This window comes from Nerophis ophidion, linkage group LG04 (genome assembly GCF_033978795.1).
Source record: "Nerophis ophidion isolate RoL-2023_Sa linkage group LG04, RoL_Noph_v1.0, whole genome shotgun sequence".
In the NCBI taxonomy this organism is placed as follows: domain Eukaryota; kingdom Metazoa; phylum Chordata; class Actinopteri; order Syngnathiformes; family Syngnathidae; genus Nerophis; species Nerophis ophidion.
In genome coordinates, this window is record NC_084614.1 from 70,729,890 (window position 1) to 70,754,529 (window position 24,640).

Consider the following 24,640-nt stretch of genomic DNA (forward strand, 5'->3'; position numbering starts at 1 on the left):
TTTACATAGTAAAACCCAATACCTAATTTTTACATTTTAACCAGTGTGGGTGCCACTGGGAGCAGGTGGGTAAAGTGTCTTGTCCAAGGACACAACGGCAGTGACTAGGATGGCAGAAGCGGGGATCGAACCTGCAACCCTCAAGTTGCTCTACCAACCGAGCTATACCAAGCATGAAAAAGAGCACCATGGATTATCCGCATGAATAACAAGGGTGTATAGAGGGTGATTTGGACAGGCTGACTGCCTGGCAACTGCAGGCTTAAATGGTGAAGTGTTGATTGACAACAGGTGCTGTGCAATCTACTAATAAAAGTATCAATCAATCAGTCAAAGATGACCATAGTAACTGGTAAATCATCCATAAGCGCCGATTCCAACCATTGAAATACTTTGTATGGTTCAAGACTTACGGTCGGTAGAAAACATGACTGCACATCATAATGGCAGCTACACTTTCCCTCTTAAATATCTAAAAAAAAATTTGGGGAATGTCCAGCGGGCCAGATTATAAAGCTCAACAGGCCACATGTGGCCCCCGGGCCTTGATTTGCCCAGGTATGTTTGGATACTTTACATTAGTTTTGGATGATACCACAAATTAAAAAAAAAAAAAGGGTTGTACTTGTATAGTGCTTTTCTACCTTCAAGGTACTCAAAGCGCTTTGACACTACTTCCACATTTACCCATTCACACACACATTCACACACTGATGGAGGGAGCTGCCATGCAAGGCGGTAACCAGCACCCATCAAGACCAAGGGTGAAGTATCTATTTCAGGTTTTAGGTATCAATCCGATACCAAGTAGTTACAGGATCATACATTGGTCACTTTCAAAGTCCTCATGTGTCTAGGGACGTATTTCCTCAGTTTATAAACATAATATACATTTTAAAACAACGAAGAAAAAATATTGACGTAATCATAGTATGGACTAGATACGCTCCTGTGGATTTTAGGTGTAGATCGGCCAAGGGCGTTTGTTTACATTGTGACACGGGTGAGCTACGGTGTGCAGTGAAGCATGTTTAGCTATTCCTCGTCCTGGGGGTTGCCCACATATGTGGTCCTCTCCAAGGTTTCTCATAGTCATCATTGTCACTGTCACCGACGTCCCACTGGGGTGAGTTTTCCTTGCCTTTATGTGGGCTCTACCGAGGATGTCATTGTGGTTTGTGTTGTGGTTTGTGCAGCCCTTTGAGACACTAGTGATTTAGGGCTATATAAATAAACATTGATTGATTGACTTTATAGGTCTTCACAAAAAAAATCCCTGATAGTAAAGTACCACTGATAGTCAAACACTAGGCGTGGTGAAATTACCCTCTGTGTTTGACCCATCCCCTTGTTCCTTGTGAGGGGAGCAGTGAGCAGCAGTGGTGGCCACGCTCGGGAATCATTTTGGTGATTTGACCCCCAAATCCAACCCAGGGAGGAAATGGGTCCCATTTTTATAGTCTTTGGTATGGCTCGGCCCGGGCTGCCGATCTCAGGACGGGCACTCTAACCACAAGGCCACTGAGCAGGTTCCTGAGCCCCCACAGTTTCAGGACACGGAACATGTCTCTTCACTCGTTTTGAGGTCAAAGCCAAAAAAACTGGAAATGGTCCACATTAAAGGCCTACTGAAACCCACTACCACCGACCACCTACTGATATTTTTTATATCAATGATGAAATATTAACGTTGCAACACATGCCAATACGGCCTTTTTAGTTTACTAAATAGCAATTTGAAATTTCTCGCGGAGTTTCTTGTTGAAAATGTCGCGGAATGATGATGCGTATGATGACGTGTGTTTGTGACGTTTCGGGTTGGAGGGGACATACTAGCTCAGCACCAGTTACGGCTAAAAGTCGTCTCTTTTCATCGCGCAATTACACCGTAATTTGGACATCTGTGTTGCTGAATCTTTTGCAATTTGTTCAATTAATAAAGGAGACTATAAAGAAGAATGCTGTTGGTGGAAAGCGCTGTATTGCAGCTGTCTTTAGCACCGAGACACAGCCGGTGTTTCTTTGTTTGTTGTGAAGCTTTAACACAGAGCGGTCAAGCGAACATGTTTCTCTACGTCAACCAGCATCTTTTTGGATGGGAAAATTGTGATATATATATCTTACCGGAGACATCAGTGGATTATTCGTCCTCCTGCAGTAGCTGTCAAAAAAAGGCAGCTGTGAGCTTGGCTGCTGGGCTTCTCTCTGAGACACTGGCGTGTTCACCGCAGCCCTCCGACCTCGAGGTATGTCTTTACAATCTCACTAAAACACTATTAAAACAATAAACAGGGGATCTTCCAGAATTATCCTAGTAAATGTGTCTAATTACATCTGAAAGGCTCACACTGCCGCCGCCCAGAGCCGTCGCTTTTTATTTATTTATTTTTTTTTTTTTCTAGTCCTTCACTATCAATATCCTCAGCCACAAATCTTTCATCCTCGCTGAAATTAATGTGGAAATTGTCGTTTTCTCGGTCCGAATAGCTCTTTTTGTTGGAGGCTCCCATTATAAACAATGTGAGGATGTAAGGAGCCCTCACACAGGTGACGTCATCGTCTGCTACTTCCGGTACAGGCAAGGCTTTTTTATTAGCAACCAAAAGTTGAGAACTTTATCGTCAATGTTCTCTACTAAATCCTTTCAGCAAAAATATGGCAATATCGCGAAATGATCAAGTATGACACATAGAATGGACCTGCTATCCCCGTTTAAATAAGAAAATCTCATTTCAGTAGGCCTTTAAGCTCTTGGTCTCCCAGCAGAGCACCATTAGTCAGTAAAAGTGTAATCTGCTGCAAAATCCAATCCCTGCGCTCTTCACACATGATTTGGTCCTCCCTGATGATGCTTCATTATAAAGACTTTCCTTCCGCTAACTTTACTTTTTTTTTTTTTTTCAACCCCCCTTTAACCTTCCACAGAAAGCGGAAATCGCTGTGGCCCCTTTGACAATCACGTTGGTCCGGGAAGAGGTGATCGACTTCTCCAAGCCCTTCATGTCGTTGGGCATCTCCATCATGATCAAGAAGCCCCAGAAATCCAAACCGGGCGTCTTCTCCTTCCTGGACCCCTTGGCCTACGAGATCTGGATGTGCATCGTGTTCGCCTACATCGGCGTGAGCGTGGTGCTCTTCCTGGTCAGCCGCTTCAGCCCGTACGAGTGGCACACCGAGGAGCCCGAGGAGGGCACCGACGGTCCGCCAAGCGACCAGCCCCCCAATGAGTTTGGCATCTTCAACTCCCTCTGGTTCTCCCTGGGCGCCTTCATGCAGCAAGGCTGCGACATCTCCCCCAGGTAACAATCACAGCCTCACCATCCTAGGCAGTAACCCGGGTTACGGCAGACAACGTGCACGTCCAATCATTCGCTCGTCTAATCCACAATTGCAACTTGAAGCTTGTTTTAACCGAGCATTATCTGATCCGCTGACTAAAATTCATGTGTGATTGTGACCAAAACACACTTGAGGTTTGAATAATTTTTTTTGGGACTAGGGACGGGTATCGGATCTGATACTTTCATGGCACCGACCGAATCTTGAAAAAGAATGTGAAAAAAGAAATCCAGGAATCCACATTGTAGGAATTTTAAAGAATTTATTTGTAAATTATGGTGGAAAATAAGTATTTGGTCAACCATTCAAAGCTCTCACTGATGGAAGGAGGTTTTGGTTCAAGCATTCTTTCCTTAACACGGATTAATCTTCCTGTCCCCAAAGCAGAAAAACAGCCCCAAAGCATGATGTTTCCACCCCCATGCTTCACAGTAGGTTTGGTGTTCTTGGGATGCAACTCAGTATTCTTCTTCCTCCAAACACGACGAGTGGAGTTTATACCAAAAAGTTCTGTTTTGGTTTCATCTGACCACATGACATTCTCCCAATCCTCTGCTGTATCATCCATGTATCCATTTTGGTATAAACTCAACTCGTCGTGTTTGGAGGAAGAAGAATACTGAGTTGCATCCCAAGAACACCAAACCTACTGTGAAGCATGGGGGTGGAAACATCATGCTCACGATACATGGCCCCATTCATTCTTTCCTTAACACGGATCAATCGTCCTGTCCCCTTAGCAGAAAAACAGCCCCAAAGCATGATGTTTCCACCCCCATGCTTCACAGTAGGTGTGGTGTTCTTGGGATGCAACTCAGTATTCTTCTTCCTCCTAACACGACGAGTGGAGTTTGTACCAAAAAGTTCTGTTTTGGTTTCATCTGACCACATGACATTCTCCCAATCCTCTGCTGTATCATCCATGTATCCATTTTGGTATAAACTCAACTCGTCGTGTTTGGAGGAAGAATAATACTGAGTTGAATCCCAAGAACACCATACCTACTGTGAAGCATGGGGGTGGAAACATCATGCTTTGGGGCTGTTTTTCTGCTAAGGGGACAGGACGATTGATCCGTGTTAAGGAAAGAATGAAAGGGGCCATGTATCGTGAGATTTTGAGCCAAAACCTCCTTCCATCAGTGAGAGCTTTGAATGGTTGACCAAATACTTATTTTCCACATAAAATTTATAAAAAAATTCTTTAAAATTCCTACAATGTGAATTCCTGGATTTTTTTTCACATTCTGTCTCTCACAGTTGAAGTGTACCTATGATGAAAATTACAGACCTCTGTCATCATTTTAAGTGGGAGAACTTGCACAATCGGTGGCTGACTAAATACTTTTTTGCCCCACTGTATGTATACTTATGTGCAATACATAGCATACAAAATAACACACACATATACATATATATACATATACACACATATATAAAGATATATATACATATAAAGTTAAAGTACCACTGATAGTCACACACACACTAGGTGTGGTGAAATTTGTCCTCTGCATTCGACCCATCACCCTTGATCACCCCCTGGGAGGTGAGGGGAGCAGTGAGCAGCAGCGGTGGCCGTGCTCCGGCATCATTTTGGTGATTTAACCCCCAATTCCAACCCTTGATGCTGAGTGCCAAGCAGGGAAGTAATGGGTCCCATTTTTTATAGTCTTTGTTATGACTCGGCCGGGGTTTGAACTCACGACTTACCCATCTCAGGACAATATAGTTCAAACTTTGTTTCCTCATTGGCTGCCACGTTCTCGTCAAAAAAAAAACACTTTGCCCACCAAAGTACAACGCCGTAAAATGATGCATCATCACTTTTTTTGTTGCTAGCTATTCGAGGTAGCCTTTTAACATCCTGACTAAAAATGTAGATATGACATTTGCTCATTAAACTTGGTTGGAAACGACAATACTGTTGGTTTTCCACCAGATCTAAGGAGGCCCGGCGGTGAAGTGAAATTGGTGTCGGGGGCGTAAATAAATGAGCAGGTACTTGTCTGGCCCGGGGTGACACCCGGGGCGAATGCCAGCCACCCTGACTTATTCATGGCACCCAAACTGTCGCAATACATCTCGCCTTTTTTACGCCGAAAATCACCCAGCGAGGACAGATATAGTTTTGCGGTATAAATAGTTTGTGTCGCCGTCTAGAAGGTTCTAGAGCATTTTGCTATAGTTAGACAACCAACAACTAATTAATAGAAATGAAACTCTGTGGGCATCTGGAGGTGCTCGATGAAAGCGGCCCAATTAGCGTTTGTTCAAAGCGGGAAGCTGGAATGCTTCTCCACTTTGAAGCTGTAGAAGACACAACCGTGCAATCGCTCGCTGCCTCTCGCCTCCACACAAAAGAATCAAACCGCGTGACGGAGGAGCGAGTTACTGCTGATGGCAGCAAAAAGGAAAACAGCTGCGTGGCTTGATGACCAAAGTTGGCGGTCGTTGTTTTTGTGAATAATGGGAATCTTGTAAAGTGTCAGGATGGACACATCTTTAGAACTATTATTCATACTTTGTATTTCACCTCAATGCAAGACTCTACCTTCACGTTTTGATTTGAGAAAGTACAACAACACAGCAGAGTAACAATATCTCTATAAAACAGGACAGTTCTGTTCCCTAAAAAACTAAATCTGCTCTTGTTTTTAAAAACCTACTGACAAAAATCCCCTAAATGAGACAACACTGTGCTGTTTAAACAACAACAAAATCTAGCCAGAGCTCTTCTATATGACAGGAGCGCTCTGCTGGTTTTAAGAACCTACACCAAAAACACTAACCAAAGATCTTTTTTACATGACAGGAGCACGCAAAAATGTGTGACTCAAAGATCCGCTATTAAACAAAAGCGCTCTGCTTTCAAAAAAAAAAAAATAATACAGTCAAAGATCATCAATAGGACAGGAACGCTCTTCTAGTTTTTAAAATCTTCTCCAAAAATAAAAACGCTAGTCAAAGATCCTCTATATGGCAGGAGTGCTGTGCTGTTTTTCAGGGCTTTCTCCCCCCCCCCAAAAAAAATACAGTCAAAGAACATCAATATGACAGGAGCGCTCGCTCTTGTAGTTTTAAAAAACTTTTCCAAAAACAAAAACACTAGTCAAAGATCCTCTATCTATATAGCGGGAGGACTCTGCTGTTTTTTAAAACCTACTTCAAACATTCTAGTCAAAGATCCTCTCTTCATGACAGGAGCGTTTTAGTGTTTTTAGGGACCTACTGCCAAAATAACTAGTTAAAGATCCTCTTAATGACAAGAGCACTTTGCTGTTTTTAAGAACCTACTCCAAAAACGCTGGTCAAAGATCCTCTATATGGCAGGAGCACTCTGCTGTTTTTAAAAACCTACGTCAAACATTTTAGTCTAAGATCTTCTCTTCATGACAGGAGCGTTTTAGTGTTTTTAGGGACACAATGCCAAAAAAACTAGTCAAAGATCCTCTTAATGACAGGAGCACTCTTCTGTTTTAAGAACGTACTTAAAAAACGCTGGTCAAAGATCCTCTGAATGAGAGCAGCGCTCTTTTGTTTTTCAGGGCCTTTTAGAAGGAAAAACAGTCATAGATCGTCAATATGACAGGAGTGCTCTGCTTGTTTTATAAACCTTCTCCAAGAACAAAAATGCTAGTCACAGATCTTCTATACAGCAGGAGCGCTAGTCTTAAAAACCTTTTCCAAAAACAAAAACGCTAGTCAAAGATCCTCTATATGGCAGGAGTGCTCTGCTGTTTTTAAAAACCTACTTCAACTTGGTGGGGCGGTATAGCTCGGTTGGTAGAGTGGCCGTGCCAACAACTTGAGGGTTGCAAGTTCGATCCCCGCTTCCGCCATCCTAGTCACTGCCGTTGTGTCCTTGGGCAAGACACTTTACCCACCTGCTCCCAGTGCCACCCACACTGGTTTAAATGTAACTTAGATATTGGGTTTCACTATGTAAAGTGCTTTGAGTCACTAGAGAAAAAGCGCTATATAAATACAATTCATTTCACTTCAAAAATTCTAGTCAAAGATCCTCTCTTTATCACAGGAGCGTTTTAGTGTTTTTAGGGACCTACTGCCAAAAAAACTAGTCAAAGATCCTCTTAATGACACGAGCACTCTGCTGTTTTAAGAACCTCCTCCAAAAACGCCGGTCAAAGATCTTCTGAATGACAGCGGCGCTCTGCTGTTTTTAAGGGCCTTCTACACACACAAAAAAACAGTCAAAGATCATCAAAATGACCAGAGCGCTCTGTTAGTTTTCAAAACCTTCTCCCAAAAAAAAAATTAAGTCATAGATCGTCAATATGACAGGAGCGCTCTGCTAGTCTTATAAACCTTCTCCAAAAACAAAAATGTTAGTCAAAAATCTTCTATATGGCAGGAACGCTCTGCTAGTTTTAAAAACCTACTCCAAAAAAAAAAACGCAAGTTCAAAGATCCTCTATATGGCAGGAGCGCCTTAGTGTCTTTAGGGACCTACTGCTAATATGACAGAAGCAAAATTCAAAACCTCCTCCAAAATCAAAAACGCTAGTCATGACAGGAGCGCTCTGCTAGTTTTAATAACTTTCTCCCAAAACAAAAATGCTAGTCAAAGATCTTCTATATGGCAGGAGTGCTCTGCTGTTTTTAAAAACCTACTTCAAAAACAAAAACACTAGTCAAAGATCCTCTATATGGCTAGAGTGCTCTGCTGTTTTTAAAAACCTTCTTCAAAAACAAAAACACTGGTCAAAGATCCTCTATATGGCAGGAGTGCTCTGCTGTTTTTAAAAACCTACTTCAAAAACACTAGTCAAAGATCCTCTATATGGCAGTAGTGCTCTGCTGTTTTTAAAAACCTACTTCAAAACACCAGTCAAAGATCCTCTATATGGCAGGAGTGTTCTGCTGTTTTTAAAAACCTACTTCAAAAACACCAGTCAAAGATCCTCTATATGGCAGGAGTGCTCTGCTGTTTTTAAAAACCTACTTCAAAAACAAAAACACTAGTCAAAGATCCTCTATATGGCAGGAGTGCCCTGCTGTTTTTAAAAACCTACTTCAAAAACAAAAACACTAGTCAAAGATCCTCTATATGGCTAGAGTGCTCTGCTGTTTTTAAAAACCTACTTCGAAAAAAAAAAACACTAGTCAAAGATCCTCTATATGGCAGGAGTGCTCTGCTGTTTTTAAAAACCTACTTCAAAAACAATAGTCAAAGATCCTCTATATGGCCGTAGTGCTCTGGTGTTTTTAAAAACCTACTTCAAAACACCAGTCAAAGATCCTCTATATGGCAGGAGTGCTATGCTGTTTTTAAAAATCTACTTCAAAAACAAAAAAACTAGTCAAAGATCCTCTATATGGCAGGAGTGCTCTGCTGTTTTTAAAAACCTACTTCAAAAACAAAAACACTGGTCAAAGATCCTCTATATGGCAGGAGTGCTCTGCTGTTTTTAAAAACCTACTTCAAACACAAAAACACTAGTCAAAGATCCTCTATATGGCAGTAGTGCTCTGCTGTTTTTAAAAACCTACTTCAAAACACCAGTCAAAGATCCTCTATATGGCTAGAGTGCTCTGCTGTTTTTAAAAACCTACTTGAAAAACAACAGTCAAAGATCCTCTATATGGCAGGAGTGCTCTGCTGTTTTTAAAAACCTACTTCAAAAACAAAAACCACTTGTCAAAGATCCTTTATATGGCAGGAGTGCTCTGCTGTTTTTAAAAACCTACTTCAAAAACAAAAACACTGGTCAAATATCCTCTATATGGCAGGAGTGCTCTGCTGTTTTTAAAAACCTACTTCAAAAACAAAAACCACTTGTCAAAGACCCTCTATATGGCAGGAGTGCTCTGCTGTTTTTAAAAACCTACTTCAAAAACGCCAGTCAAAAATCCTCTATATGGCAGGAGTGTTCTGCTGTTTTTAAAAACCTACTTCAGAAACACCAGTCAAAGATCCTCTATATGGCAGGAGTGCTCTGCTGTTTTTAAAAACCTACTTCAAAAACAAAAAAACTAGTCAAAGATCCTCTATATGGCAGGAGTGCTCTGCTGTTTTTAAAAACCTACTTCAAAAACAAAAACACTGGTCAAAGATCCTCTATATGGGAGGAGTGCTCTGCTGTTTTTAAAAACCTACTTCAAAACACCAGTCAAAGATCCTCTATATGGCAGGAGTGCTCTGCTGTTTTTAAAAACCCACTTCAAAAACAACAGTCAAAGATCCTCTATATGGCAGGAGTGCTATGCTGTTTTTAAAAACCTACTTCAAAAACAAAAAAACTAGTCAAAGATCCTCTATATGGCAGGAGTGCTCTGCTGTTTTTAAAAACCTACTTCAAAAACAAAAACACTGGTCAAAGATCCTCTATATGGCAGGAGTGCTCTGCTGTTTTTAAAAACCTACTTCGAACACAAAAACACTAGTCAAAGATCCTCTATATGGCAGTAGTGCTCTGCTGTTTTTAAAAACCTACTTCAAAACACCAGTCAAAGATCCTATATATGGCAGGAGTGCTCTACTGTTTTTAAAAACCTACTTCAAAAACAACAGTCAAAGATCCTCTATATGGCAGGAGTGCTCTGCTGTTTTTAAAAACCTACTTCAAAAACAAAAAACACTTGTCAAAGATCCTCTATATGGCAGGAGTGCTCTGCTGTTTTTAAAAACCTACTTCAAAAACAAAAACCACTTGTCAAAGATCCTCTATATAGCAGGAGTGCTCTGCTGTTTTTAAAAACCTACTTCAAAAACAATAGTCAAAGTTCCTCTATATGGCAGTAGTGCTCTGCTGTTTTTAAAAACCTACTTCTAAACAGCAGTCAAAAATCCTCTATATGGCAGGAGTGTTCTGCTGTTTTTAAAAACCTACTTCAAAAACACCAGTCAAAGATCCTCTATATGGCAGGAGTGCTCTGCTGTTTTTAAAAACCTACTTCAAAAACAAAAAAACTAGTCAAAGATCCTCTATATGGCAGGAGTGCTCTGCTGTTTTTAAAAACCTACTTCAAAAACAAAAACACTGGTCAAAGATCCTCTATATGGCAGGAGTGCTCTGCTGTTTTTAAAAACCTACTTCAAAACACCAGTCAAAGATCCTCTATATGGCAGGAGTGCTCTGCTGTTTTTAAAAACCTACTTCAGAAACAAAAACACTAGTCAAAGATCCTCTATATGGCAGGAGTGCTCTGCTGTTTTTAAAAACCTACTTCAAAAACAAAAACCACTTGTCAAAGATCCTCTATATGGCAGGAGTGCTCTGCTGTTTTTAAAAACAAAAACACTAGTCAAAGATCCTCTATATGGCAGGAGTGCTCTGCTGTTTTTAAAAACCTACTTCAAACACAAAAACACCAGTCAAAGATCCTCTAAATGGCAGGAGTGCTCTGCTGTTTTTAAAAACCTACTTCAAAAACAAAAACCACTGGTCAAAGATCCTCTACATGGCAGGAGTGCTCTGCTGTTTTTAAAAACCTACTTCAAAAACAAAAACACTGGTCAAAGATCCTCTATATGGCAGGAGTGCTTTGCTGTTTTTAAAAAACCTACTTCGAAAACAAAAACACTAGTCAAAGATCCTGTATATGGCAGGAGTGTTCTGCTGTTTTTAAAAACCTACTTCAAAAACCACTAGTCAGATATCCTCTATATGGCAGGAGTGCTTTGCTATTTTTAAAAACCTACTTCAAAAACAAAAACACTAGTCAAAGATCCTCTATATGGCAGGAGTGCTCTGCTGTTTTTAAAAACCTACTTCAAAACACAGTCAAAGATCCTCTATATGGCAGGAGTGCTCTGCTGTTTTTAAAAACCTACTTTCAAAATGCTGGTCAAAGATCCTCTATATGACGCCGGCGTTTTTCAAGACCCCCTTCCAAAAGACACCGGTCAAAGATCCTCTATACGGTGATCGTGTTGCCGCTTTTGCAGAAGCTACCGCAAAACCAGGCGTCAAAGATCCTCCACTTGACTCCGAATGCGCCGTCTCACCAGGAAACGTCAGCCGCTCGTCAGCGGGGGATTTGTAGTCAATTAAAAAGTCTTTTGTGTCACCGTTTTATTTAAGCTCCCCTTCTTTAGCCCGTTTCCACGGAGACGCGGCCCCCCCGAGAGCAGGATATTAATCACTGACTTCATTATTACAGGCCGCCTTGAGGGAGCGGGAAGACATTAACTCCTATTAGGAGCCGCAGAGATTGTCCTCTCCTGCCTTAAGAGGAGTACACGTGGAAACTAAAGTATGTTTTGTCCTCAAATGTTCTTTCCAACACCATCTTTTCTTTTTAGTCTCCGGTATTATCTTCTACATAAAATAACGCTAAGCAATGTGGTTCCCTTTTACACTATCAAGCACGCTTACAAAAACGCTAAATTTTGTTCTGCGCACTCAAAACATCGGAGGGCTAACTCACCCACAAAAAAGTTTAAGTTAAAATACCAATGATTGTCACACACACTCTTGGTGTGGCGAAATTATTCTCAGCATTTGACCCATCACCCTTGATCATCCCCTGGGAGGGGAGGGGGAGCAGTGAGCAGCAGCGGTGGCCACGCCCGGGAATCATTTTTGCTGATTAAAAAACCCCTAAAGCTGCTGTTTTTCATAAATATACATAAATATACAGCGAATTCACTTGTAAGATGGCGCCCTCTACTGGATTTACCTGTTTCCCCTCCAGCAGATAGCGCCATCAAAGTTATCATAAAAAAGGACTTCTTAGCCATTTAAAGCTGTGAAAAATAGAGAAGATGGCAGCAGTGGACAAAGTCATTCTTCCAACATGTCCCCTTAATCACAGTTAGAGGGCGCTGGCGTACACGAGTCAATCATCCTCCATTTTGTGTGTTTTCGGTCTGACGTTGCAAGACTCGGCGAAGGCGTCAGAAAGTCTTATTACAGTAGAAGATCCACGGGGGCTTACGTGGAGATAAGAGCGGCTTTATCGCAGAGCCGAAAGAGAAAAGTCTTTAAAAAGTGTTATCTTGCCGCTACTTGAAGGCAGCGGGACAGTTGGCCGTGTCGTCCAAACTATAAAAAGGTGCTCGCTCGAGACGCTAATGTGCGGAAAGATTTGAGCCAGCAACTCGAGAGCGCCAGTCAGACGGCGGCGATGGCGGCGGCGTTCAGTATCGTTTATGACGTACGTCTGGACCAGGGGTGTCCAAACTTTTTCCACCAAGGGCCGTATACTGAAAAGTCAAAAGCATGCGAGGGCCATCTTGATTGATTTCTTCATTTGTAAAATAGAAACAGACATTATAAAATGGGGCGAAAAAGTATTTAGTCAGCCACCGATTGTGCAAGTTCTCCCACTTAAAATGATGACAGAGGTCTGTCATTTCCATCATCTGTGAGAGACAGAATGTGAAAAAAAAAATCCAGGAATTCCCATTGTAGGAATTTTAAAGAATTTATTTGTAAATTATGGTGGAAAATAAGTATTTGGTCAACCATTCAAAGCTCTCACTGATGGAAGGAGGTTTTGGCTCAAAATCTCACGATACATGGCCCCATTCATTCTTTCCTTAACACGGATCAATCGTCCTGTCCCCTTAGCAGAAAAACAGCCCCAAAGCATGATGTTTCCACCCCCATGCTTCACAGTAGGTATGGTGTTCTTGGGATGCAACTCAGTATTCTTCTTCCTCCAAACACAACGAGTTGAGTTTATACCAAAAAGTTCTATTTTGGTTTCATCTGACCACATGACATTCTCCCAATCCTCTGCTGTATCATCCATGTATCCATTTTGGTATAAACTCAACTCGTCGTGTTTGGAGGAAGAAGAATACTGAGTTGCATCCCAAGAACACCACACCTACTGTGAAGCATGGGGGTGGAAACATCATGCTTTGGGGCTGTTTTTCTGCTAAGAGGACAGGACGATTGATCCGTGTTAAGGAAAGAATGAATGGGGCCATGTATCGTGAGATTTTAAGTCAAAACTTCCTTCCATCAGTGAGAGCTTTGAATGGTTGACCACATACTTATTTTCCACCATAATTTACAAATAAATTCTTTAAAATTCCTACAATGGGAATTCCTGGATTTTTTTTTCACATTCTGTCCCTCACAGTTGAAGTGTACCTATGATGAAAATTACAGACCTCTGTCATTATTTTAAGTGGGAGAACTTGCACAATCGGTGGCTGACTAAATACTTGTTTACCCCACTGTATATACATACATACCTATATACTTATATTCATAAATATGTATGTGTGTGTCGGAGGGAACCGATGCAGTCATGGGGAAGACCCCAAACCCGGGGGTCGAACCCAGGACCTTTACATTTTGAGGCACATGTACCAACCCCTGTACAACCCGTCCATCCATCCATTTCCTACCACTTATTCCCTTTTGGGGTCGCGGGGGGCGCTGGCGCCTATCTCAGCTACAATCGGGCGGAAGGCGGCGTACACCCTGGACAAGTCGCCGCCTCATCGCAGGACCACCACAGATAGACAGACAACATTCACACACTAGGGCCCATTTACTGTTGACAATCAACCTAAACCGTGCTCCCCTATACTTGCGAATCTTTTTTTTTATTGAAGAAAATTGTTTTCATACTTGCAAGTTTGTCTTTTTTTAATTGAAAAAAATTGTTTTTATACTTGCAAATCTTTTTTTGACTAATTAAAGAAAAAAAAATTATACTTGCGAATCTGTTTTCTTTATTGTTTTTATACTGTTTTTCTTTTTTAAATGAAAAATGTTTTTCGTACTTGCGAATCTTTTTTTTAAATGAAGAAAATAGTTTTTATACTTGAAAATCTATTTTTTTCCTAAGTAAAGAAAAAAAAATTCATAATTGTGAATCTGTTTTTTTTTATTGTTTTTATACTTCCAAATTAAATTCTTTTTTAATTGGAAATATTTTTTTATACTTGCAAATGTTTAAGCGAAGAAAAGTTTTTACATTTGCAAAAAAAGTTTTAAGAAAATTGCTTTTTACCTGCCAACCTTTTTTTAATTGAAAAAAAATAGTTTTCATCCTTGCAAATCTGTTTTTTAATATTATTTTTGTATTTGGACATTTATCTCTTTTTTAATTGAAAAAATGTTTTTATACTTGCGAATCTTTTTTTTAATTGAAAAAAAAAATAGTTTTCATACTTGCAAATCTGTTTTTTTAATATTATTTTTATATTTGGACATTTTTTTCTTTTTTTATTGAAAAAATGTTTTTATACTTGCGAATCTTTTTTTTAATTGAAGAAATTAGTTTTTATACTTGCAAATTCTTTTCTTTCTTAATTGAAAAAAATGTATACTTGCAAAAAATGTGTACTTGGAAATCTTTAAGCGAAGAAAATGTTTTTTACTCTTGCAAACATTTTTTTTTTTAAGAAAATGTATTTTATACTTGCAAATCTTTTTTCTAATTGAAGAAAATAGTTTTTATAATTGTGAATCTGTTTTTTTTATATTGTTTTTATACTTGCACAATTTTTTCTTTATAAAATTGAAAAAAAAATGTTTTTAGACTTGCAAATCTTTTTTTCAATTGAAGAAAATTGTTTTTGTACTTGCAAATTTTTTTATTGAAAAAAATGTTTTTTATACTTGCAAATATTTGTTTTAATTGAAGAAAATAGTTTTTATACTTGCAAATATTTTTTTTAATTGAGGAAAATAGTTTTTATAATTGTGAATCTGTTTTTTATATTGTTTTTATACTTGCAAATGTTTTTCTTTATCAAATTGAAAAAAATGTTTTTATACTTGCGAAACTTTTTTTAATTGAAGAAAATAGTTTTTCATACTTACAAATGTTTTATTTTTTTATTGAAAAAAGGTTTTTATACTTGCAAATCTTTAAGTGATGAAAAGGGTTTTTGCACTTGCAAACATTTTTTTTTAAAGAAAATTGCTTTCATACTTGCAAATATTTATTTCATTGACGAAAATATTTTTTATAATTGTGAATCTGTTTTTTTATATTGTTTTTATGCTTGCAAAAAAAAATTCAATTGAAGAAAATTGTTTTTATGCTTGCAAATGTTTTTTGTTTTTTTGAAAAAAGTTTTTATACTTGCAAATCTTTTTTTTAAATTGAAGAAAATAGCTTTTGTACTTGATAATGCTTTTCTTTCGTAATTGAAAAACATGTTTTTATCTTTGCAAAAAATGTACACTTGCCAATCTTTTTTAAGTGAAGAAAGTAGATTTGGCACTTGCAAATCTTTTTTTTTTTTTAATTGAAGAAAATGGGTTTTAAACTTGAAAATATTTTTTTTAATTGTACGAAATTGTTTTTATACTTGCAAATTTTTTTTTTTTCAAGTGAAGAAAATAGTTGTTATACTTTGGAACCTTTTTTAATTACTAACAAACCTTTTTTTTTTTACTTGTATTTTTTTTTTTTTTTTAATTGAAGAAAATATTTATTTATTTGCGAATCACTGGGCGTGAGTAAAAACCTTTTAGTGTTGGTGGCGTTAATGTGACTCCACTCTCATCTTGGTGCTGCCACCCGGCTGAGAGTGGAAGTAGCAGTCAGGCACTACTGCAGATGTCTTTGTCTCCTCTCACATTCTCTCCCGGCTTGCTGCCGCTGACATGCGGGGCCTGAGGGTTTTGTATTTGATTTGCACCGAGGGGAGGTCTTGTTTGTTCTCCTCAATGCAGCATTTACGCTTTTTAACATTCTCCTCACGCGGCAGGCCGCCGCTCCTCGGCAGCCCGCCGTCTGTCTCCCCCGAGCGTGCAGAGCGCAGAAGAACACTTTCCAGCTTCTGCTGCTGTGTTGCCTTTCCCTCCTCTCTGGGGGTCCCGCGGATCTTTCGACCCCGACAGGAAGCGGTCTTGTTTTCACGCAGTGAAGATTAGCGCCTGCTCGTTGACTTCAACCTTCCTTCTTCTTCTCCAAGGTCCCTGTCCGGTCGGATTGTAGGCGGCGTGTGGTGGTTCTTCACCCTCATCATCATCTCGTCCTACACGGCTAACCTGGCCGCCTTCCTCACCGTGGAGAGGATGGTGTCCCCCATCGAAAGCGCCGAGGACCTGGCCAAGCAGACGGACATTGCGTACGGGACCTTGGACTCCGGCTCCACCAAGGAGTTCTTCAGGGTGAGTCGGTGTTCCTCAGGGGCCGGTGGTTTTCGCATAGGACAAGGTGTCCTCTTGTGTCCAAGTTCCACTAAAAGGGTCCCAAAATCAGGTCTGAAAAAAAAGAGCCCAGTACTGCACCAATGTGCTCACATCTTTATCGGCAAACAAGCGACCACTTCTGGCTTTTACCAATAGCGAAATCATTCTATGTGCTAATGTTTCTTTTTTTCCCTTACTGCCCTCAGTCTCCGCTTAAGTTATCTCCCTACCTTCAGCCACATGTGATACGTAAACACTGGCAACTATTGTTCTGCACCGTTGTTTAAGTGTTATCTTGTTGGCCCTTAGTCTCCTCTTGGATTCCTCTTAACAGTAGATCAGGGGTCTCAAACATGCGGGACAATTGCGGCCCGCGAGACGTTATTTTGCGGCCCGCACTCTGACATGACAATTTAATGTATGTGTGGCCCGCGAGTTTAATATGAACGGAACTTGACAGCGTCATACTTCCCAACGTTCCCAATTTTCCTTCAGGCGATCATGCAAAAAATTAAAAACACACTAGACCCTCATCAGCTGTGATTGCTATTATATGTATTCTTATATGCCCGAGAAGTAAATACAGTAGCCCCCTAAACAAAACTCTATTTGCTATTAATGCATTCCGATAACCCGTTCTCTTTTGGCCCTCAGTCTCCTTTTGGATACATTTCTCATTAGAGAGGTCAACAACAACATGCTGGGAAGTAAATAGAGTAGACCCTTAAACCAAGCTCTAGTTGCTATTAGTGCATTCCGGTTGTCCGTTTTCTTGCGGCCCTCAGTCTCCTTTTGGATAAAATTCTCATAAGAGCGGTCAACAACAACATGCTGAGAAGTAAATAGAGTAGACCCTTAAACTAAGCTCTATTTGCTATCAATGCATTCTGGTTATCTGCTTTTTTGTGGCCCTCAGTCTCCTCTTGGATACATTTCTCATTAGAGAGGTCAACAACAACATGCTGAGAAGTAAATAAAGTTGCCCCCTAAACAAAGCTCTATTTGCTATTAATTTAATCCGGTTATCCGTTTTCTTGTGGCCCTTCGTCTCCTCTTTGATAAATTTCTCATTAGAGAGTTCAACAACAACATGCTGAGAAGTAAATAGAGTAGACCCTTAAACTAAGCTCTATTTGCTATAAATGCATTCCGGTTCTCTGCTTTTTTGTGGCCCTTCGTCTCCTCTTTGATAAATTTCTCATTAGAGAGGTCAACAACAATATGCTGAGAAGTAAATACAGTAGCCCCCTAAACAAAGCTCTATTTGCTATTAATGCAATCTGGTTATCCGCTTTCTTGCTGCCCTCAGTCACATCTTGGATACATTTCTCATAAGGGAGGTCAATAACAACATGCTGAGAAGTAAATACAGCAAACCCTTAAACCAAGCTCTATTTGCTATTAGTGCATTCCGTTTATCTATTTTCTTGCGGCCCTCAGTCTCCTCTTGAATAAATTTCTCATTAGAGAGGTCAACAACAAAATGCTGGGAAGTAAATAGAGTAAACCCTTAAACTAAGCTCTATTTGCTATCAATGCAATCCGGTTATCTGCTTTTTTGTGGCCCTCAGTCTCCTCTTGGATACATTTCTCAGAGAGTTCAACAACAACATGCTGAGAAGTAAATACAGTAGGCTCCCAAACAAAACTCTATTTGCTATTAATAAATTCCGGTTACCCGTTCTCTTTTGGCCCTCAGTCTCCTTTTGGATACATTTCTCATTAGAGAGGTCAACAACAACATGCGGAGAAGTAAATACAGTTGCCCCCTAAAAAAAACTCTATCTGCCATTAATGCAATCCGGTTATCCGCTTTCTTGCTGCCCTCAGTCACATCTTGGATACATTTCTCATTAGGGAGGTCAACAACAACATGCTGAGAAGTAAATAGAGTCGATCCTTAAACTAAGCTCTATTTGCTATCAATGCATTCCGGTTATTTGCTTTTTTGTGGCCCTCAGTCCCTTCTTGGATAAATTTCTCATTAGAGAGGTCAATAACAGTATGCCCGAGAAGTAAATACAGTAACCCCCTAAACAAAACTCTATTTGCTATTAATGCATTCCGGTTACCCGTTCTTTTTTGGCCCTCAGTCTCCTTTTGGATACATTTCTCATTAGAGAGGTCAACAACAACATGCTGAGAAGTAAATACAGTAGCCCCCTAAACAAAGCTCTATTTGCCATTAATGCAATCCGGTTATCCACTTTCTTGCGGCCCTCAGTATCCTTTTGGATACATTTCGAATTAGAGAGGTCAACAACAGCATGCTGAGAAGTAAATACAGCAAACCCTTAAACCAAGATCTATTTGCTATTAGTGCATTCCGTTTATCTATTTTCTTGCGGCCCTCAGTCTCCTTTTGGATACATTTCTTATTAGAGAGGTCAACAACAACATGCTGGGAAGTGAATAGAGTAGACCCTTAAACTAAGCTCTATTTGCTATCAATGCAATCCGGTTATCTGCTTTTTTATGGCCCTCAGTCTCCTCTTGGATACATTTCTCAGAGAGTTCAACAACAACATGCTGAGAAGTAAATACAGTAGCCTCCTAAACAAAACTCTATTTGTTATTAATAAATTCCGGTTACCCGTTCTCTTTTGGCCCTCAGTCTCCTTTTGGGTACATTTCTCATTAGAGAGGTCAACAACAACAACATGCTGAGAAGTAAATAGAGTAGACCCTTAAACCAAGTTCTAGTTGCTATTAGTACATTCCGGTTGTCCGTTTTCTTGCGGCCCTCAGTCTCCTTTTGGATAAAATTCTCATTAGAGCGGTCAACAACAACATGCTGAAGAGCAAATAGAGTAGACCCTTAAACTATGCTCTATTTGCTATCAATGCATTCCGGTTATCAGCTTTTTTGTGGCCCTCAGTCTCCTCTTGGATACATTTCTCTTTAGACAGGTCAACAACAACATGCTGAGAAGTAAATAAGGTAGATCCTCAAACCAAGCACTAGTTGCTATTAGTGCACTCCGGTTATCCGTTTTCTTGCTGCCCTCAGTCTCCTCTTGGATCAAATGTGGCTCCTTCCCATTAGACAAACACACACACACAGCAAAGCTCCATGTTTGTGTACATTTGTTGTGCATTACCTCTCCTTTGAACCTCCTGGAAAACCCGCCCGCAGCGTTCCAAGATCGCCGTGTACGAGAAGATGTGGGGCTACATGAAGTCGGCCGAGCCCACCGTCTTCACCAAGACCACGGCGGAGGGCGTGGCGCGCGTCCGCAAGTCCAAGGGGAAGTACGCCTTCCTGCTGGAGTCCACCATGAACGAGTACACGGAGCAGCGCAAGCCGTGCGACACCATGAAAGTGGGGGGCAACCTGGACTCCAAAGGCTACGGCGTAGCCACGCCCAAGGGTTCACAGTTAAGGTGGGTGGAATAGTGTAACAATATGTGCCACGTGTTGTTATGGTATTCCACCTTCCCTGGCGTGCCGCCTTTCTCTATATGTCACCCCTTCCTGCTCCCTGCGGAGTGGGCGGGGTCTTTTTTTATTTACCTTTTTACATTTGTGTTTGGTGCATGAGTGCTGCTTTTTGTTGTGTATCTAATATGTTCCTCCACAGGTGGTCCTGTTCAGGTAAAAGTGTCTTTGCATGGCATGCTTTTGGTTCATCACTCATTTTAAGGTAACGAGCATGCCTGTAAGAGAACATGGTTAGCTTCTTTTTTTTTTTCCACGGGGTGAACGCGAAGCCCTGACCTGACTTTGCAGCTGCAGGGGTGGAGTTTACATACGTTTGGTGGTCATCCCGGTACAGTCGCAACAGGATTTTAGGGTTCTCATACCGAGCTTGAAGGCCCTTTGTCTCCTGTTGGCAGACAAAGAAAGAGGAAATTATCCCCCCAAAAATTTTAACTTTCAAAAGCTACCGTATTTTCCAATGCAATCCAATCCACTTTATTTGTATAGCACGTTTAAAGGCCTACTGAAATGAGATTTTCTTATTTAAACGGGAATAGAAGGTCCATTCTATGTGTCATACTTGATCATTTTGCGATATTGCCATATTTTTGCTGAAAGGATTTAGTAGAGAACATCGACGATAAAGTTCGCAACTTTTGGTCGCTAATAGAAAAGCCTTGCCTGTACCGGAAGTATGTGCGCGTGACGTCACGAGTTGCAGGGCTCCACACATATTCACATTGTTTTTAATGGGAGCCACCAGCAGCAAGAGCAATTCGGACCGAGAAAGCGACAATTTCCCCATTAATTTGAGCGAGGATGAAAGATTCGTTAATTAGGATATTGATAGTGAAGGAAGAGAAAAAAAAAAAAAGCGACGGCTACGGGCGACGGCAGTGTGAGCGTTTTAGATGTAATTAGACACATTTACTAGGATAATTCTGGAAGATCCCTTATTGTTTTAATAGAGTTTTAATGAGATTTTAAAGATTGTAAAGACATACCTCGAGGTCGGATGGCTGCGGTGAACACAAAGTGTCTCAGAGAAAAGCCGAGGAGCCAAGGACGACAAATAATCCAACGATGTCTCCGGTAAGATATATATCACAATTTCTCCATTCAAAAACATGCTGGTTGAGAGAAAACATGTTCGCTTGACCGCTCCGCTTCACAACAAACAAAGAAACATTGGCTGTGTCTCGGTGCTAAAGACAGCTGCAATCCACCGCTTTCCACCAACAGCATTGTTCTTTATAGTCTCCATTATTAAATGAACAAGTTGCAAAAGATTCAGCAACACAGATGTCCAAAATACTGTGTAATTATGCTATCAAAGCAGACGACTTTTAGCCGCGAGTGCTGCAGCTGCTAATATTTCCACGTCAAAGCTTCACCTCATCTTTCGAGAATGTAAACAAAGAAACAAGGAAACGCCGGCTGTTTGTGTTGCTAAAGGCAGCCGCAATACACCGCTTCCCACCTACATCTTTCTTCTTTGACGTCTCCATTATTAATTGAACAAATTGCAAAAGATTCAGCAACACAGATGTCCAGAATACTGTGTAATTATGCGATTAAAGCAGACGACTTATAGCTGGTTTGGGGCTTGAACAAAATGTCCGCTACAATCCGTGACGTCACGCGCACGCATCATCATACGCGTCATCATACCGTGGGGTTTTCAATAAGATACTTCGCGCGAAATTTAAAATTGCAATTTAGTAAACAAAAAAGGCCGTATTGGCATGCGTTGCAATGTTAATATTTCATCATTGATATATAAACTATCAGACTGCGTGGTGGGTAGTAGTGGGTTTCAGTAGGCCTTTAATACAACATAAATGTTTCCAAAGTGCTGCACAACAATATTAAAAACAATATTCAAGTATTATCCTTAGCTCCACCAATGACTGAATAAAAAAATTAAACCATTATAACAATTCGTATGATTAAAAACGATTTTAAAGGGTAAAACCAATTAAAACAATGGAGAAATCAAAAATTACAACAAAAACAAACAGAAAATACAGAAGACCACACAACTCATTTTCCCGACTGTAAGCAACTACTTTTTTCCCCAACGCTTTGAACCCTGCGGCTATTATATGGATTTTTCTTTGCCAACGACCATTTTGTATTTAACAAACAGTTTTCATATTACACCGACAGAGACACCGAAAAAAGTGTGTTATGGTTAGAGTGTCCACCCTAAGATCAGGTAGGTTGTGCGTTCAAACCCCGGTTGAGTCATACCAAAGACTATAAAAATGGGACCCATTACCTCCCTGCTTGGCACTCAGCTTCAAGGGATGGAATTGGGTGTTAAATCACCAGAAATTATTCCCGGGCGTGGCCACCGCTGCTGCCCACTGCTCCCCTCACCTCCCAGGGGGTGATCAAGGGTGATGGGTCAAATGCAGAGTATAATTTCGCCACACCTAGTGAGATTGTACATTGGTACTTTAACTTAATCATTTGTGCTATGGTAGAAAATGTACTTCCCCATATGTGTGCCATGAACTGTAAGTATAACTGCCTTCGGCCCGAAAGGATCCTTCATTCAACACTCCAAACAACGTTTGTCAGTTTTACAATATAACCAAAACAATTTATACTTACTAAACGTAGGAGTGTTTTCATGCACATTCGTACGTCCCATCATAATGTAATCAATGTATGTATGCTAACACATTTATGAGTGTCCCTGTTAAGTGTTATTAACTTATACCGGGGCGGTAAAGCTCTGTTTGTAGAGTGTCAGTGCCAGCAACTTGAGGGTTCCAGGTTCGATCCCCGCTTTCGCCATCCTAGTCACTGCTGTTGTGTCCTTGGGCGAGACACTTTACCCACCCACGCTTATTCAAATTTAACTTAGATATTTATTTTCACTATGTAAAACTGCTTTGAGTCACTAGAGAAAAGTGCTATATAAATATAATTAACTTCACTTAACTTAAAACGGCATTCTTTTTGTATTGTTTCAGTTTTTAAATTCCCCCAAAATGTCACCATGGAGTTATTGAACCTGTTAGCGGGTTGCAGAGCTAGTTTCCGCAGCTCGTGGGTCCATGATCATGACTTATGTTTTGTTTGATTAGCCGTTTTACTGCCCTGTGACAGGCACTGTTTGGAAACAAGTAAGGTATGTAAATAAACATTTACAAAATCTTTGGTACCAGTATACTGTCGGTAAAAAATTTTTTTTTGTTTTCCTAAAATTTGGTAGGTGCTTTTGAATGCTTTATAGCAGTGGTCCCCAACCTTTTTGTAGCTGCGGACCGGTCAACGCTTGATAATTTGTCCCGCGGCCCGGGGGATATTTTTTTTATTTTATTTTATTTTTTATTTTATTTGTCATGAAAAACTGAGGTTTTTGTCATGAAAAGGGGAATTTTTTTGGGGGTTGGTGCACTAATTGTAAGTGTATCTTGTGTTTTTTATGTTGATTTAATTAAAAAAAAACACACAAAAAAAATGTATTAATAAAAAATTCTTCTGCGGCCCGGTGGTTGGGGACCACTGCTCTATAGCCCAGGAAAAAACGCTTTTTTTGTGTCAAGTGAAGGGACCAGTCGCCTTAAATACCAAACGGTGATACTGTTACACCCTATTGTGATTACCGTGATCAGTCAGAGGCTGGTGGCAAAGTCTCGTTGGAGGGAGACGAATAAATACGGAGCCTCCATGATTGCCTGAGCAGGAAGCGTGAAACCCTCCAGATTGTGTTGAAGCACTGATTACACGCCGAGAAACAATCGCCAAAAATGAAGTGAGTTGTTTGCAGGGTGGCCACTAAATCAAACATCTGTAAATTCCAAGTGGCGCAGCTTCTGGGCAAAAGTCCCTGACAGATGACGCTCGTCCCTCCCGCCAAGCTTCCATCTTGTTATTTCAGGGGGGGATTATCGTTTTCTGCCAGTCACTTTTCCCTCTTATCAGTGGTAAAAAAAAAAAAAAACCCAACCACACAAAAATGTTCTGAGCAGTTGTCGTTCAGGGCTTCTACTTCACCCAATCATTGACCGCTTTGTGTTACCAACGCTGACTTGTTGTGTGGGGATTGGTCAAAAATGATGCAGTTTGTAATCACAGGGATAAAAACGCACACTGAGCCAAATCCAATCGATGGAGTCCAACCAAAGCTGTGAAATCCGGTGCTTTACTGCAGCCGTGCACAAATCACGTAGAAGCGCGTACAAAGCAGGGATGGATCAGGCCCGCAAACAGGTTTTTATCCGGGCCGTGGGATGAGGTTGCCAAGTATAAAAATTAGCTGAAATTTTTAAATGAAAGAAAGTGCTGTTCTAAATGTGTCCACTAGATGTCGCAAGAGCAATTCTTTGCATCTATGTAGATCAGGGGTAGGGAACCTATGGCTGTAGAGCCAGATGTGGCTCTTTTGATGACTGCATCTGGCTCTCAGACATTACTTAACAGGATAAGTAATGAATAATTCTGCTGGTAATTGCAGTGCTAAAAATAACGTTCAAAATATAAAACATTCTCATGCATTTTAATCCATCCATACGTTTTCTACCACAGTGGTTCTCAAATAGGGGTACACGTACCCTGGAGGTACTTGAAGGTATGCAAAGGGGTACGTGAATTTTTTTTTTTAATATTCTAAAAATAACAACAGTTCAAAAATCCTTTATAAATATATTTATTGAATAATACTTCAACAACATATGAATATAAGTTCATAAACTGTGAAAAAAAAAATACAACAATGCAATATTCAGTGTTGACAGCTAGATTTTTTGTGGACATGTTCCATGAATATTGATTTCTTTTTTTGTGG

The 24,640-nt window shown here is 40.3% G+C and overlaps 2 protein-coding genes across 6 annotated transcripts in view; both read left to right on the forward strand.

The window, feature by feature from the left end:
- gria4b (glutamate receptor, ionotropic, AMPA 4b) overlaps window positions 1-24,640 on the forward strand; it is a 352,168-nt gene that overhangs the window by 302,797 nt on the left and 24,731 nt on the right. For all 5 annotated transcript variants that reach the window (XR_009806573.1, XM_061898942.1, XM_061898941.1 and 2 more), the window contains exons 11-13: window positions 2,926-3,299; window positions 16,199-16,397; window positions 19,555-19,802. Coding sequence is in view for 4 of the 5 variants with exons in the window: in XM_061898942.1 (XP_061754926.1) it covers window positions 2,926-3,299; window positions 16,199-16,397; window positions 19,555-19,802 (821 nt within the window). In the remaining variant the exon portion in view is untranslated. The remainder of the gene's footprint in view (window positions 1-2,925; window positions 3,300-16,198; window positions 16,398-19,554; window positions 19,803-24,640) is intronic.
- The window catches only part of LOC133551824 (uncharacterized), a 502,474-nt gene that overhangs the window by 240,903 nt on the left and 236,931 nt on the right, over window positions 1-24,640 (forward strand). The gene's annotated exons all lie outside the window — the stretch shown is intronic.